Genomic DNA, 15,026 nt, shown 5'->3' with positions numbered 1-15,026 from the left:
AGACATTATTTTCTGGGTGATAATCCTTTATAGAAATAAAACAAATTAAAATTCTTTATCATTGGTTGCCTTAGTGAGTCAAGGCTATTTTTCTAAACTATACTTTATCCATATCTGTGTCCATCCATGTGCTTTTATATTCTTGCTTCTGTTCACTGAGAGTTGTGACATTAACAAAAATTACCTCTGATTCAAGAATCCTGCCCAAAATTGATCTAGTAAAACAACCTCTATTTCTGTCTCTCAGATTGTATTATTCATTGCAGAAAGAACAAAACAAATACCATGTATATTATAATCAAGATAATTAAACACTAAAGTAATATCATTAGTTAAGAGGTTTTGACATTACAAATATATAAAACTAAAATATTCTGACAACTCAAGAATATTTCATGAAATTAAGATTTTAAGTTTCATTAATAATCACTTATAGGAGTGATTCATTTTTAATTAAGATTTTTTTTACTAGGTCACTAGACTTTTGCCAGTTTTTAAGGTCATCAAAGAGGAGTTGGGCATGTAATAATAATAATAACCATTTATTAAACTCTATGTGCTAGGGAGCTGCTGGGCATATTTTATTCATTTAATCAGTTAGTATTGTTTAACCTTTTTAATTTAATAGGTACTCCATAGCTATTTTTTTTATTTGATCTTATTTGATTTTAAGACCCTTAGCCTATTTTTGTAACTTTCATAAAACTGTAAGTATAGTTAAATCCAGTAAGTACAGACAATGTTGGGGATATCTTAGGGGCTTAGCTATTATTTTTTATGAATTACAGTTTGGCTTGACAGCTGTCCTTGTGTTGACAGCTCTTCTGATTATAGCAGTTGTCAAACTCCATCCTTAAGCAGGTTGTAAATCCTGGCTTCTTCCGATTAAAACTGGGTCAGAGCCAATGGCAGGTTAACTAGAGGCCAGTATTCTACTACTGTATGTCTTCACTAGTTCATTCTAAATAGGCTTTGCATAACAGCATACTAAAACCCTTACTTGCCTCTGTTTCACTTTGGTGTTTTTTAATCTTCACATATCAGTCCTCCTGTTGTTATGTGATTAAACACGGTTCTTGCTGAAGAGTATATTAGTGTAAGTGTGGTCTTCCTTGTAAATGGCCTGTTAGCCTTCCCCTCCTTTCCCTCCACTGGGAATACGAACATCATTGCATCTGTGTCTCCCAGGGGAAATCAAGGCTTTTCCTTGCACGGCAGTCATGTGATTTCAGAGTGGGCAGGCTTTGTATCCTCATGAGCCCTCGGGCTCCCACGTAAAGCACCATCTGTTCTGTTCCTTCCACGCTGTTACAGGGCAGTGGGAGGAGGCATTAGAGTGAAAATAAATAAAATAAAAAAAGAAAGAAATTCATCATCAAAACCCTGAGGATTAATGGAGTCAGAAGGCTCGCTGCTCTGAATGAAAATTCATCTTCACCTGTGCCAGTGTCAGGACTTGCCTCTGTGGCACTTGACAAATAGAGGTTCCCAGGGTGCCATAAATTCAGCAACTGTTCTAATCCCTGTAGACTTGCTCAAGCTTTTCCGAGACAGGCTTATGACTGGTTTTGTATTTCCCAGCACATTGTGGGCACCAATATATCCCCTCATTAATTTGGCCAAATGTTAGCGCCCTTCTCATCCCTCTCTCCTCTCCTTTGCCTTTGTCCGTTTTGAGGGATTGGGCAGCTCACGCGTTCCTGAAAAGATGCCTCTGCCTTGTGAATTGTGCTTTACTGAGGATGCCAAAGGCGGAGAAATCAATTAACTAATGAGTTTTGAGCAAATACTAAGTTCCCAGCACCGTGCTAGATGGAGAGGAGAATCTAACAAAGCATGTGACCAAGTAGCTCACCAGCGAGGCGGGGGGACAAAGCATTTTTTTTTTTCAAAAACTATTTGTTGGGCGCCTGTCTTTGCCAGTTGGCAAAGCCTTGGAACACGCAACACCTTGTCTGTCACAAACATAACTGATGTCGTCTTCTTACCAGAATGTGATTCACCTGTGTGGTGTTCTCTTGTCCTTGAAATGAGTCTTCCTCTTCCCTTTTTTTCTGTCTGCTACAACTTCCTGATTGCCTGTGGAATCAGAATCGCCTGTGATTGCCTGATTCCTGATTGCTCAGGTCGGCCTGTCTTCGCATAAATCCCAGGCCTTTGTTAATAAAACTCCTTTTCTTAATGGTCACCCTGTCCTTCACTCTGAAGTACTGTTCTACAACCCTGAATTTCCTAATTTATTATTTCTTCTTCTTCTTTTTTTTTTTTTTAAGTAGGCTCCACCCCCAGTGTGGGGCTTGAACTCATGACCCCGAGATCAAGAGTGGCATGCTGTACCAACTGAACCAGCCAGGTGTCCCCTGAACTTCCTAATTTACTTTATAGTTAGACTTGAGCTAAAATTCCCTTCACATTTGTTTAGGTTAGAGGATTGTTAGATGGCCTCCTTAGCCTTTTCTCAGCTGGTTGGCTGTGGTCCTCCAGATGTGGAACTTAAAAATGTAAGCTCTGCTCCTGGGTTAGTACTCATACCATTATATCAGATCTCACTGTTGGACAAGTCACTTCACAATATGGCATATGTGAAATTAATGCTTCTTTGTCTGAGACGGCTGGCTTAGTGTCTTCAGCTGTAGTCTTCATCGATTTAGCCTTGATCTTCATGCTTAGAGTCTCAAGTGTTGGGTTAGACTTGAGAAGTGTGATCGGACAGTGGTCATTATTATCCTGTATTACAGATTTATACACTTGGAAATTTATTCCCCTGATACTGCTTTAAAAGTTCCAATTTTAAAACCCAACCAAGTGTTTTTTACAATAAGTTGAAACTGATAGCTGCGGCAAAAAGGTTAAATGATTATTTCTCAAAATATAAATGTCATGTAGCCAGTTCTATGCAGGATAAATACCCTCTTCTCTCAAATACTTCACACTAGGCAATGTGTCTTTAACTTTGTTATATTTGGTAAGAGGCTGCCTTCCATTAGAATCTAATTTGCTGTACAGTGATTCATGGTAAAACCTTTCAGAAATGTAAAATTAAAATGTCCATTATATTATTTGGGAGAGATTATTTTAAATTCTCCAAGGGCTCTTATAATCCCATATAATTTCTGTTGAATCCTGGGCCTTGGTAAAGATATTCTGTCTGTGACTTACGTGCAGAATGTAATCTTAGCTCATTAACGCCTGTCCCAGGACTGAAATAGGCAATTCTTGCCTTTTTCTACCTTTCTACCTTCTTGCCTTTTTCTACCTTTTCTCCCACTTTATTTATTCATTCGTTCATCAAATGTTGATTTAGCATTGATAATCCTGGTAGCCCTCTAAGAAATCCCACACCACTGGAGGCAGAGATAACATTCTTGAATGGTCTGACTTCAGCTCAGAGTAAAATTCTGCCCTCCACCTCTAGCACACAGAACTCCCTCTGAGCCTGTGCTATTACATAGTAGGGTTTGGTGCCTGAGTTTGTCAAGGCAGGTGATCTAAAGGCTGGCCAAAGCTGTCCCAGGTTTATAACTCATCACAACGTGATTTTGGCTGCTGGCTTTATGCCATTTAACAGCTTATAGCAGGGAGCCCGGAGGAAGCAGCCACCAGCAAAGAAGGGAGCCAGAGAAACTGTCTTTATCTGAGTAACAACAAAGAGCAAAAGAAGAAATATCACTACTAAATCATCTAAAACCAAACTCCCGGGGGTCCAGGTGGCTCGGTCAGTTAAGCATCCAACTCTTGGTTTCAGCTCAAGTCATGGTCTCATGGTCATGGAATCGAGCCCCATGGCAGACGCCATGCTCACTGCAGATTCTTTCTCCCTACCACTCTGCCCCTTCCCACTTGTGCTCTCTCTCTCAAATAAGTAAAATCTTAAAAAAAAAAAAAAAATCAAACCTAACTCCCATAGTGTTCTACTACCACTTGAAAATATTTTATTCATCTAACAGAGAGAGAGAGAGCACAAGCAGGGGGAGCAGCAGAGGAAGAGGGAAAAGCAGACTCCCCACTGAACAGGAAGCCCAGTGTGGGCTTGATCCCAGGACCCCAGAAACATGACCCAAGGCAAAGGCAGACACGTAACCAACTGAGCCACCCAGCATTCCTACTTCCCCCTTGAAATGTAGAGAAATGCAAGAGAGCGATGCTCCCATACTAACAAGAAGAAAAGGATAAATAATCTACAAGATCAGTAATTTCTCGAACCCTTCAGAGAGCAGAGGTTTCATGGCAGCAAGGTAAACTGGATTCCAAAGAATGACAAGCCCCAGTGAGACACACAAACTGTTTCACCTTTGATGGAGCATCCCAGGAGGAGGCAGCCACCATAAAAGCAGTACAAAGATGGCTAAAATTAACAGATTCTTAAAGTAAGCTAGTGTGACATTCTCTAGTAACCGGGAGTCTCGGACCCCAGAGGAGTGAGTCCTCATTCACATGCCCCTTTTCACCGACTAGGAAAACCATAGAGGAATTGAGAAGAGAGAGAGCTCTTCTCAGTGTCACCCAGGCCTGAAATCCTGCCACTTCCCTGAATTCTTATTTCATGTGAAGCAAAATGCCTTAAAAGCCTCTCAGGGAGAGCAGAAAACTTTTCTGTCCTCTTCTCCTGTCCCTAGGTCCGGGCAGATATCCTCTGCTTTGGGAGGGGGAGTAAAAGCAAGCTTTCTGCCACTTGGGAAAGACAGGGAGCCCTGCGCTGACCCAAAAACAGATCTCTTGCCACTGAGAGCAGGGCACAGAACTCTGTCCCTCCTCCAACGTTGTTCCCTCACACAGGGTGGTGGTTTGTACGTTTGGGGGTGGGGGGCAGGAATGCAGGAACACTGAGAAATCGCCACCTCTGCCTAAGACTGAGACCAGCCCAGAAGGACAAAAAACTCTATTCCACTCCCACCGTGAGACTGAGCAGTAAGCAACAGCACTGCTGCCGATGGGGAAGGAGCCAGAATGCAGAGAGACTCCCTCTGTAGCAGATGCAGAGTCTCCTAAAGCTGAGGGTGGAGCAAGAATACTGGAAAAACAAACAAACAAAGCCCTGGCATCTGTGGCCACACACGAAAGTTCAGGTAGCAGCAGCCCACAGCCGGAGGAATCTGAAGTGTGTGACGCCCTGAAGTCACCTCTAGCAATGGCAAAACCCAGACCTGGTTCAGCTGTGGACCAGACTGATGCAGCACCCATACCAACCGCATGACAGCAAAAGAGGCATAGGTTTTTCTGGGTGTGAATACTGTTATTTAGCGTAGCCTTCACTGCCCTGCGACCTTACAGTGTTCTGCATTCAGTCAAAATTACGAGACACAGAGTAGCAAGGAAAAAAAACCTCACTGTCAGGCTATAAATCAGTAATGGATAGAGCAAGTGGTTAAAAATTCAGCAAGGATATGGAAGAATTGAACAATACAATCTACCAATTTGACTTAATTATCATCTTCAGATCCGTAGGCCATCTACAGAACATTCCATATAAGAAACAGAATACTTTCAAGTACACATGGAACACTTGCCAAGATAGACCATATTCCAGGCCATAAAACAGACTTCAACAAATATTAAAATTTGCTCTGTGATCACCACAGAATTAAATTAGAAATCAGTAACAGACACGTATCTGGAAACTGCCCTGCCCCCACAGTTGTCAGAAACCTAAACACACTTCTAAGGAACTCATAGGTCAAAAATGAAATTCCAAGGGAAATTACAAAATATTTTAAAACTGAATGAAAAGCAAAACACTCTATCAGAATTTTGGGATGCAGCTAGAGCAGTGTTTAGAGGGAAATTAAATGCTTTTATTAGAAAAGAAGAAAGCCCTCAAGTCCATGACCTAAGATTCTACTTTTCAAAGGTTAGAGAAAGCAAATTAAGCCCAAGATAAGCATAAGTATAAAATAAGATTAGAACAGAGACCATTGAAATAGAAAACCAGAAATCAATGAGAAAATCCATGAAATCATTGAAAACCTTTGAAATAATAAAACTGATAGACCCCTAGCCAGAGCAATAAAAAAATAATAATAATTTTAAAGAAGAAACAAATTATCAATTTCAGGAATGAAAAAGAGACATCATAATAGATCGTACAGATATTATGAAGCAAATAATAGGACATTGTAAATAACTTCATAGCAATAAATTAGGTAACTTAGAGGAAATGAACACATTTCTTAAAGGCACAAACTCAAAAGAAACTGATAACCTAGGTAGTCATATATCATGTATTAAAGACATTGAATTTGGAGCTAAAATCTTTCCACAGTAAAATCACCAGGCCCTGATTGCTTCACTGATGCATTCTACCAGATGTTTAAGGAAGAAATAAAACTAATAATACACATTAACTCTATCAGAAAATAAAAGATGGAATGCTGTCCAGTTCATTCTATGAGGCTGACATTACCCTAATACCAAAACCAGAAGAAGACTCTAGAGGAAAAGAAAACTGCAGGCCAGTATCTCCCATGAATATAGATGCAAACATCTTTTTTTTTTAATTAATTCTGAGAGAGATCGTGAGCCAGAGGGAAGGGCCAAGGGAGGGAGAGAATCTCAAGCAGCTCTCCTGCTGAGTATGGAGCCCAACAGCGGGCTCTATCTCATGACCCTGGACCTAAAACCAAGAGTTGGGATGCTCAACTGACTGAGCCCACAGGCACCCCAATGCAAACATCTTTAATAAAATATTAGTGAAGTGAACCCAGCAATATACAAAAAAAATAATAAATCGTACTCCAGTATTTTTATCCCAGGAATGCAAGGTTGGTTCAGCACTTGAAAATCATTGTATTTCACCATATCAACAGATCAAAACCAAAACAAAACATATGACCCTCTCCATGTATATAGGAAAAACAATTGATAAAGTTCAACTTCCCTTCATGATTAAAAAAAAAAAATGCAGGAATAGAAGGAGGAATAGAAGGGAACTTTCTCAATCTGAAGTAATTGATAGCTAACATCATTCTTAATGGCAAAAGGCTGAATGCTCTCCTTCTGACTGGGAACAAGGCAGAGAGGTCACTCTCCCCTTTGATTCAGTATCATACTGGAAGTCTATCCAGTGCATTAAGGCAAAAGAAAGGAGTAAAAGGCAGATGGATTTAGAAGGAAGAAATAAAACTTTATTCACGGATGATGTGACACCTATGTAGAAGACCCCAAAGAATCTGTTTTTTAAAAACCTATTAGAGGTAATGAGTTGAGTTCAGCAAGTTTGCAGGGAAGAAAATCAATATACAAAAATCAAAAAGCTTCTATACATGGGTAATAAACAATTAGAAATTAAAAGTCAAAAACCAGGTCAGTATACAGATATCAGTTGTTTTCCTTCATACTTTCAGTGAACCAATGAAATTGAAATTTTTTTTAAAAATACCATTTATAATAGCCTCAAAAAAATCAAAAGCCAAGGGTAAATCAAATGCACAGTTTATATGCTTGAAAACTCCCAAACACTGCTCAGAGAAACTAAGGGAAATCTAAGTGAGTGGCCAGACATACTACTGTTTATGGGCCAGAAGACTTACTGCTGTTAAGCTCTCCATTGTCCCCAAATTGATCCATATGCACTCCCAATCAGAATTCCAGCAGGACTTTCTGAAAAAAATTTACAAGCTTATTCTAAAACTTGTATGGAAAAAGAAAGGAACCAGATGGAGGACATACCCTTACTTCAGGACTTATACAAACATCAAGACACTGTGGTATTAATATAAGGATAGGTGTATAAATCAGTGAAACATGATAGATAACCTAGAAATAGACCCAATTACAAGTGCTTGGTGGGTTAGGACTTTTAGAGCAGTTGTAGGTTCACAGCAAAATTGAGGGAAAGGTACAGAGATTTTCCATATACCCCTCACCCCATGGATAGCCTCCCTCTAAAGAACAGAGACACTCCCTGTGTGTCTTCCCTGTACCCTCACACCAGCACACTTCACTTCTGGTCACCATGTGTGTGAGTTTTTCCTCACAACAAGCAGTTCTCATACTCTTTCATTATCAACATCCCTCATCAGACTGGTGTGTTTGTTACAGTTGATGAACCTACATACCATAAAATTATTATCATATCGTAATATAATCACCCAAAGTTTACATTATGATTCACTCTTGGCATTGTGTATTCTGTGGGTAAGTATAAAGTGACATGTATCTGTCATTATGATATCATCCAGAGTGTTTTCACTGCCCTAAAAATCTACTGTGTCCTACTGTGTCCTGCCTGTTTGTCCCTCCCTCACCTCCAGCCTCTGGCAACCACTGATCTTTTAACTATTTCCATAGTTTTGCCTTTTCCAAAATGTTCATATTGTTGGAATCATACAGTAGGTAACCTTTTCAAATTGGATTCTCTCACTTAGTAATACACATTTAAGGTTTCTTCATGTCCTTTGAGCTTGATAGCTCATTTCCTTTTAGTGTTAAGTAATACTATATTGTCTAGATAGATGTACCGTAGCTTTTATACCTATTCCCCTACTGAAGGACATCTTGGTTGCTTCGAGTTTTGGCAAAGATGATTTAAGCTGCTATGAACATTCATGTGCAGGTTTTTGAGTGGACATAGGTTTTTAGCTCCCTTGGGTAGACACTAAGGAGCGTGGTTGCTGGATCATATGGTAAGGGTGTTTGTATTTTGTTTTGTAAGAAACTACTACACTGTCTTCCAAATGGCTGCACCCTTCTGCATTCCCACCAGCACTGAGCGAGTTCCTGTTGTTCCACATTGTTACCAGCATTTGGTGTTGACATGTTCCACATTTTGGCCATTCTGATAGGTGTGTAGTGGTATCTCATTGTTCTTTTAATTTACATTTCCGTGATGTGATGTGGGATACCTTTTCATAAGCTTATTTGCCATCTGTATATCTTCTGTGGTGAGGTGTCAGTTAAGGTCTCTGGCCCAATATTTAATCCAGTTACTTATTTTCTTATTTTCTTATTGTTGAGCTATAAGAGTTACTTGTATATGTATTTTTTAGATTGTATTTTTTTATTTTATTTTAATTTTTTTGAGGGGTGCCTGGGTGACTCAGTTAACCACCTGCCTTCAGCTCAGGTCATGATCTCAGGGTCCTGGGATTCAACCCTGCATCAGACTCTCCACTCAAGGGAACCTGCTTCTCCCTCTCACTTTGCCCCTCCCCTCTGGCTCTTTCTCTCAAATAAATAAATCTTTTTTTTTTTTTTTTTTTAATTTGAGAGAGAGAGAGACAGAGAGAGCACAAGTCTCCTCGACTAAAAACATGGGTGTCATCTTTGGTTCCTTTAATTCTTTTGCCCATTGTTCTTTTTTCTTTTTTCTTTTTTTTTTTTAAGAGAGTTGGGGTAGGTGCAGAAGGAGAGGGAGAGAAAGAATCTTAAGGAGGCTCCACGCCCAGCACGGAGCCTGACATAAGGCTTGATCTCACAACCCCGAAATCATGACCTGACCCAAAATCAAAACTCAGGTACTGGGGCGCCTGGGTGGCTCAGTGGTTTAAGCCTGTGCCTTTGGCTCCCGTCATGATCTTGGGGTCCTGGGATCGAGCCCCGCGTCGGGCTCTCTGCTCAGCGGGGAGCCTGCTTCCCCCTCTCTCTCTGCCTGCCTCTCTGCCTACTTGTGATCTCTCTGTGTCTATCAAATAAATAAATAAATAAAAATTAAAAAAAAGAAGACTCAGGTACTTAACCTACTGAGACACTCAGACAACCCTGCCTGTTCTTTTGATTTGTTAATGCTTTTTAAATATTAAGGTTATTAGCTCTTGTATGTGTTATATATGTGAATGTTTCCTAGTTTATGATTTACCATTATATATCATATTTTGTGTGTGTGTGGTACACCTGTTTTAAATTTTTATGTGTTCAAATTTATCAATTTTAGGTTTCTATGAATTCAGATGTATCAGTAAATTTCTTTATGGTATCTGAGTTTCATATCAAGTATAGAAAAACTTGGGCCATTTTATTCAGTAAGCATTATGATCACAAGTGGTGGGCCTCTGGGCTTTTCAAAAACCTCTAAAAATGTTTGAAACCTAAAATAAATATTTCTTGTTCCCCAAAAAAACAAAAATAAAATTGCAAAATAGCTAAATGTTTAACTGTAAATATAACATTATATCAGCTTCATTAATTATTAAATTTCATGTTCATGAACATTTTTTCAAAGTCTGCCCAGTACTTGCTGTGTCCCGTCCACAAGAATTTCAGTGGCTCTTGTTCAGTCCCTTTATATTCATGCTGACACTGGCAAATTTCAAGCCTCCTAAAATAGTCAGTCATAGTCTTCTAGTTCATCTGCCTGCCACAAATTTCTAGGCTGCCCAAGTCACTCTTTTTAGAATTATCATCCGTGCACAGAGGCCAAATTATGCCATTTCCTTCCTTATAAATGCAGACAAAACCACACTTCTCAGCATGGCTTCCTAGGGCTCTCGCAGCCCTGCACGGTTGGACTCAGGTCTGCCCCCTCTGATTTTCCCAGAGCCCTCCCTCTGTCGGTGATGTTTTCTCTCCACGATGCCTTTCTGTCTCCGGTTACCTGGAATTTTACTCTGTCCTTTAGAGCTCAGCTTATGTACCACCTACTTGTGTTTTTCCTGATCCCTCAACTTCTCCACCCACCGCAACCTCCACTTCTTTGCAGGAGAGTGTGTGTGTGTGTGTGTGTGTGTGTGTGTGTGCACATGCACACTCACGTTACTCTTTTGTGTTGAGTGCCTGATTTACATATTAGCCTCACAGCTTTTTCATAAGTTCTGCAGAACAGGAATCTTTTTTTTTTTCTTTTTTTTTTTTAAAGATTTTATTTATTTATTTGACAGAGAGAAATCACAAGTAGATGGAGAGGCAGGCAGAGAGAGAGAGAGGGAAGCAGGCTCCCTGCTGAGCAGAGAGCCTGATGCGGGACTCGATCCCAGGACCTGAGATCATGACCTGAGCCGAAGGCAGCGGCTTAACCCACTGAGCCACCCAGGTGCCCTGCAGAACAGGAATCTTAATGCATTCTCGATAGGACAGCTGCAGTGTGTGCTCAGTAAAGTGATCTTTGAATCAAACTCCTTACCCTTCTTTCCCTGTTTTTCTTTTCTGACTTTTTGCTGTTGCCATTCTATCACCCTATGAAAGAGTATATAAAATATATATGAAGAATTTAAAATATAACTTGAAAAAAATGTATCCACCACCTAGCTTAAGAAATGCAACATTGCCAGTATCTTTAGAACCCCTGGGTGTTCCTCTCCAGTCACATGACCTTCCCTCCATCCCCTCTCCCCAAGATTAACACTATCCCAAATTTTATATTAATGATTTCCTTTGTAGTTTCACTGCATATTTGTCTTTCTGAACAATGGTGTTTAGTTTGGTCTGTTTTTTCATTTTTGTTTAAGTGGAACCACACTGTATGTATTTTTCTGACTCGCCTCTTTCCTTCAACGTTATGTTCTGGGGTCACTCTCTTCTGTAAAACTATTGTTCATTAGTTTTCAGTGTTGTATAGTATTTTATTGAAGAAGTAAGCAGTGTTTTATTTTCACATATTATTCCTTTTTTTAAAAAAAATTGTATTTATTTATTGGACAGAGACACAGCGAGAAAGGGAACAGAAGCAGCAGGAGTGGGTGAGGGAGAAGCAGGCTTCCCTATGAGCAGGGAGTCAGATGTGGGGCTCGATCCCAGGACCCCGGGATTACCACCTGAGCCGAAGGCAGAGGCTTTAACCCACTGAGCCACCCAGGTGCCCCTTCCCATGTTATTCTTTTTTTTTTTTTTTTTTTTTAAGATTTTATCCATTTATTTGACAGGCAGAGATCACAAGTAGGCAGAGAGGCAGGCAGAGAGAGAGAGAGAAGCAGGCTTCCCGCCGAGCAGAGAGCCCGATGCGGGGCTCGATCCCAGGACCCCGGGATCACGACTTGAGCCAAAGGCAAAGGCTTTAACCCACTGAGCCACCCAGGCGCCCCTCCCATGTTATGCTTAATGGGCATTTGGGTTGTTGACCTTTGGGGTCTATTACGAATAGCGCTGCTACACACATTCTTGCAAACATCACCTAGAGAGCACGCGTACAAGTTTCTCTAGAGTATGTAAGTAGGAGCCGGGTGGCGGAGTGCAGGGTTCAGCACACAAACTGTTGTCCCTAGTGACCACACCAGCGTGCACGCAGGCCATGGGGAGGGGAGCTTCCCCTGCCGCAGCCCTCTTCTGTAGCTTCTTATTGTCTGTTCTTAATTTCCACCTCTCTGCTGGGTATGAAGTGGTATCTCCGAGTTTTAATTTTAATTTCCCTGACTACTAATGTGGTTATTCATCTTTTCATATGTTTATTGCCATTTCTGTTTCATCCTGTATAAAATGCCTGGTTTTGCCTTTAGCCCAGTTGTGTCAGTGCATAATGAATGCGTCTTTGTCTCCTGCTGATCCGCGATGCCAGCATTGTCATAAATCAGGTTTCTGTGTATGTGCGAAAGCATAGGTGGCTGTCCGTTCTAGCCCTTTGCTCTGTGTGTCCTTCCTGGACACGTGCCATCTTCATAGTGAATCTCCACATCTGTAGGTCTGTGTCCCCTTCCTGTGCCTTGTGTGATTGGAGTCATTTGTTTTTTGTTTTTTGTTTTAAATAAATGAAAGTTCTGTAGAGGGATGGTCTGATGACTAGGCCAGATATTTTTTTTCATTTGCAAATTTTAAAGTTTAGTTAATCACCCATTTAAGCCCCTCTTCAAAGATAAAACGAAATCTTTCCTTTTACATTTACAACATTTTTAGCCTTTTGACCTAGCCTATAAACCTAACATTATTCTGATCAAAGTAATACATTAGCACTGTTTTTGTTCTTTCCCTCTTCTCATTCTTAAGATACTCTAAAAACCTCACAGTTCTGAAAATGTGTTTGTTTGCTTCTGGGCAATGAAAAAAGATAGACTCGATTTTCCTACACTTGAAAATGCACTTTCATGGCCCAGTTCTTTTTTTTTTTTTTTTTTTTTAAGATTATATTTATTTATCTGACAGAGATCACAAGTAGGCAGAGAGAGAGAAGGAAGCAGGCTCCCCACCGAGCAGAGAGCCCAATGCAGGGCTCGATCCCAGGACCCAGGGACCATGACCCGAGCCAGAGGCAGAGGCCTAACCCACTGAGCCACCCAGGTGCCCCCATGGCCCAGTTCTCATCACAAGGCCCGGTCACCCTCCAGCCCCTGTTAACATTTCTCATTGTTCAGGATCTCTCCCTGCTCTGCACTTGCCTTTCCTGCTGGAGTACAGTCGTTTCTCTTTGTCTCACGATAACCTTGTATTCCTGTTTGTCGATTTTCCTGTCAGCTGCGGCCTGTGAGTTTTTGGACATTGTGGAGCTGCTGCTCCAGTCCGGCGCCGACCCCACCCTCCGAGACCAGGACGGCTGCCTGCCAGAAGAGGTGACAGGTTGCAAAGCTGTATCTTTGGTGTTGCAGCAGCACACGACTGGCAAGGCTTAATCAAAGACTGGAAAACCACAGTCTGTAACATCAGAGAGCTTCAGTGATGAAAGAAAACTGCAAAAAATAATACTTCTTTTACCACCATCTTTGGTATACATTGGCTAATAAAATCAGTTCTGAGGAACTAGGATTTTGAAGTCTCAGCAGTTCATTCTCCTTGCATCCATTCCAGCGAGTACAGTTTTGGTGATGAACATGTGTACTGTGCATAACACAATCCAATTCTGCTGAGCGAGCGCTGAAATTTATCACTGCTCTGGAGGGTGGGGCAAGGAGGAGACACATCGTATTTCACAATATTAAACATGGCTGCTCTTTTTAAAAAAAACCTGCAGAAGCAAAATATGACCGACAGTGCTACACTGACAATTAGGGAAAGTTGCATGAAATCCCAGTATGGTAGAGAGCAAATGATTCCGTGGCATTTTCACGGCTGCTCTGAATAGGTAGCTGTCTCCTCTTTTTGGCAGATGGAATTGAGAAGATAGAGAAGAAAGGGGTGTTAAGAAAAAGCAAGCAAAAAAGGGTAGAATTTTGTCCTAAAAGGGGTCTAGAAATCAGAAGGATAACCAGATTTACTGAAAACCTCAAAATCTTGGGCATTTTAGAATAAGATTGAATACCCTCACTTCAGGATGAAAGCACAGATTCCAGAGACTTCACTGTTTAGGTCAAGGTTCCTTAAACTCACCTTCATCAAATGGGGAGGGATTTCCCTATCACCCTTTTAATTGGCTCTAATGTCCCCCCTCCACCCCCCATGGCCTTCAGAGTAGTCTCTGGAAATGGGCTCAGACCCAAACTGTGAGGCCTATTTGAAATGTGAAACAGCCCATAATGCCCTAATGCTTAGCTGTGATTTTAGTTATTTCTGGATACCAGGAGAGCTTTTATTTCTTTTTTTTTTTTTAATTAAAAATACAGACAACTACACCATAGTGTTTCTTTAAAGAATAAACAAAATATGCCACTGTTGAAACTGGCTCCCTCTCTGGGTTTTCCCCTTTAATCCTCAAGAGCTCCATCTGGGAAATTCCTTGACATCTCTCGTTGTATAAGGAAAGTAGATAGTTGTCACAGGAAGAGAAATGAAGTAAGATGATTTGAGATGCAAAGAGGGCTGTTTAAAGATAAATATTCCAATGTGTCAATATTAAGAGAAGTCATAAACCTGCTTAGTGGAGCCCTGGACGGTGGACACAGTCATCATTAGCTCCACCTAAACTGTCCTAGAACAAGCCCCTTCAGAGCAGAAATGAGGCACATGAATGCTACTTATTTTGTGATTTTTCTAAGGTGAGTTCTTATTTTCCGAGATGTAAACCAAAACCATTCACCAAGACTATTCATTCTTTATTTTTTTTTTTTTTAGATTTTATTTATTTATTTGACAGAGAGAGATTACAAGTAGGCAGAGAGGCAGGCAGAGAGAGCCTGAGCAGAGAGCCCGATGCAGGACTCAATCCCAGGACCCTGAGATCATGACCTGAGCCGAAGGCAGCGGCTTAACCCACTGAGCCACCCAGGCGGCCAGACTATTCATTCTTTAAATGGTTT

General features: G+C 40.8%; 1 protein-coding gene across 3 annotated transcripts in view; it reads left to right on the top strand.

Annotated features, from left to right (window-relative positions):
* ACBD6 (acyl-CoA binding domain containing 6) overlaps positions 1-15,026 on the top strand; it is a 214,023-nt gene that overhangs the window by 191,499 nt on the left and 7,498 nt on the right. Inside the window, exon 8 of one of the 3 annotated variants that reach the window (XM_044267220.1) lies at positions 13,312-13,599. The exons of the other annotated variants lie outside the window; for them this stretch is intronic. Within the exon in view, the coding sequence (XP_044123155.1) occupies positions 13,312-13,466 (155 nt within the window). The 3' untranslated portion in view covers positions 13,467-13,599. Of the gene's footprint in view, positions 1-13,311; positions 13,600-15,026 lie in introns of those variants that run through there. 3 annotated transcript variants of the gene reach the window in all.

This window comes from Neovison vison, chromosome 10 (genome assembly GCF_020171115.1).
Source record: "Neovison vison isolate M4711 chromosome 10, ASM_NN_V1, whole genome shotgun sequence".
Classification (NCBI taxonomy): domain Eukaryota; kingdom Metazoa; phylum Chordata; class Mammalia; order Carnivora; family Mustelidae; genus Neogale; species Neogale vison.
This window is presented reverse-complemented; position numbering and strand designations above follow the sequence as displayed.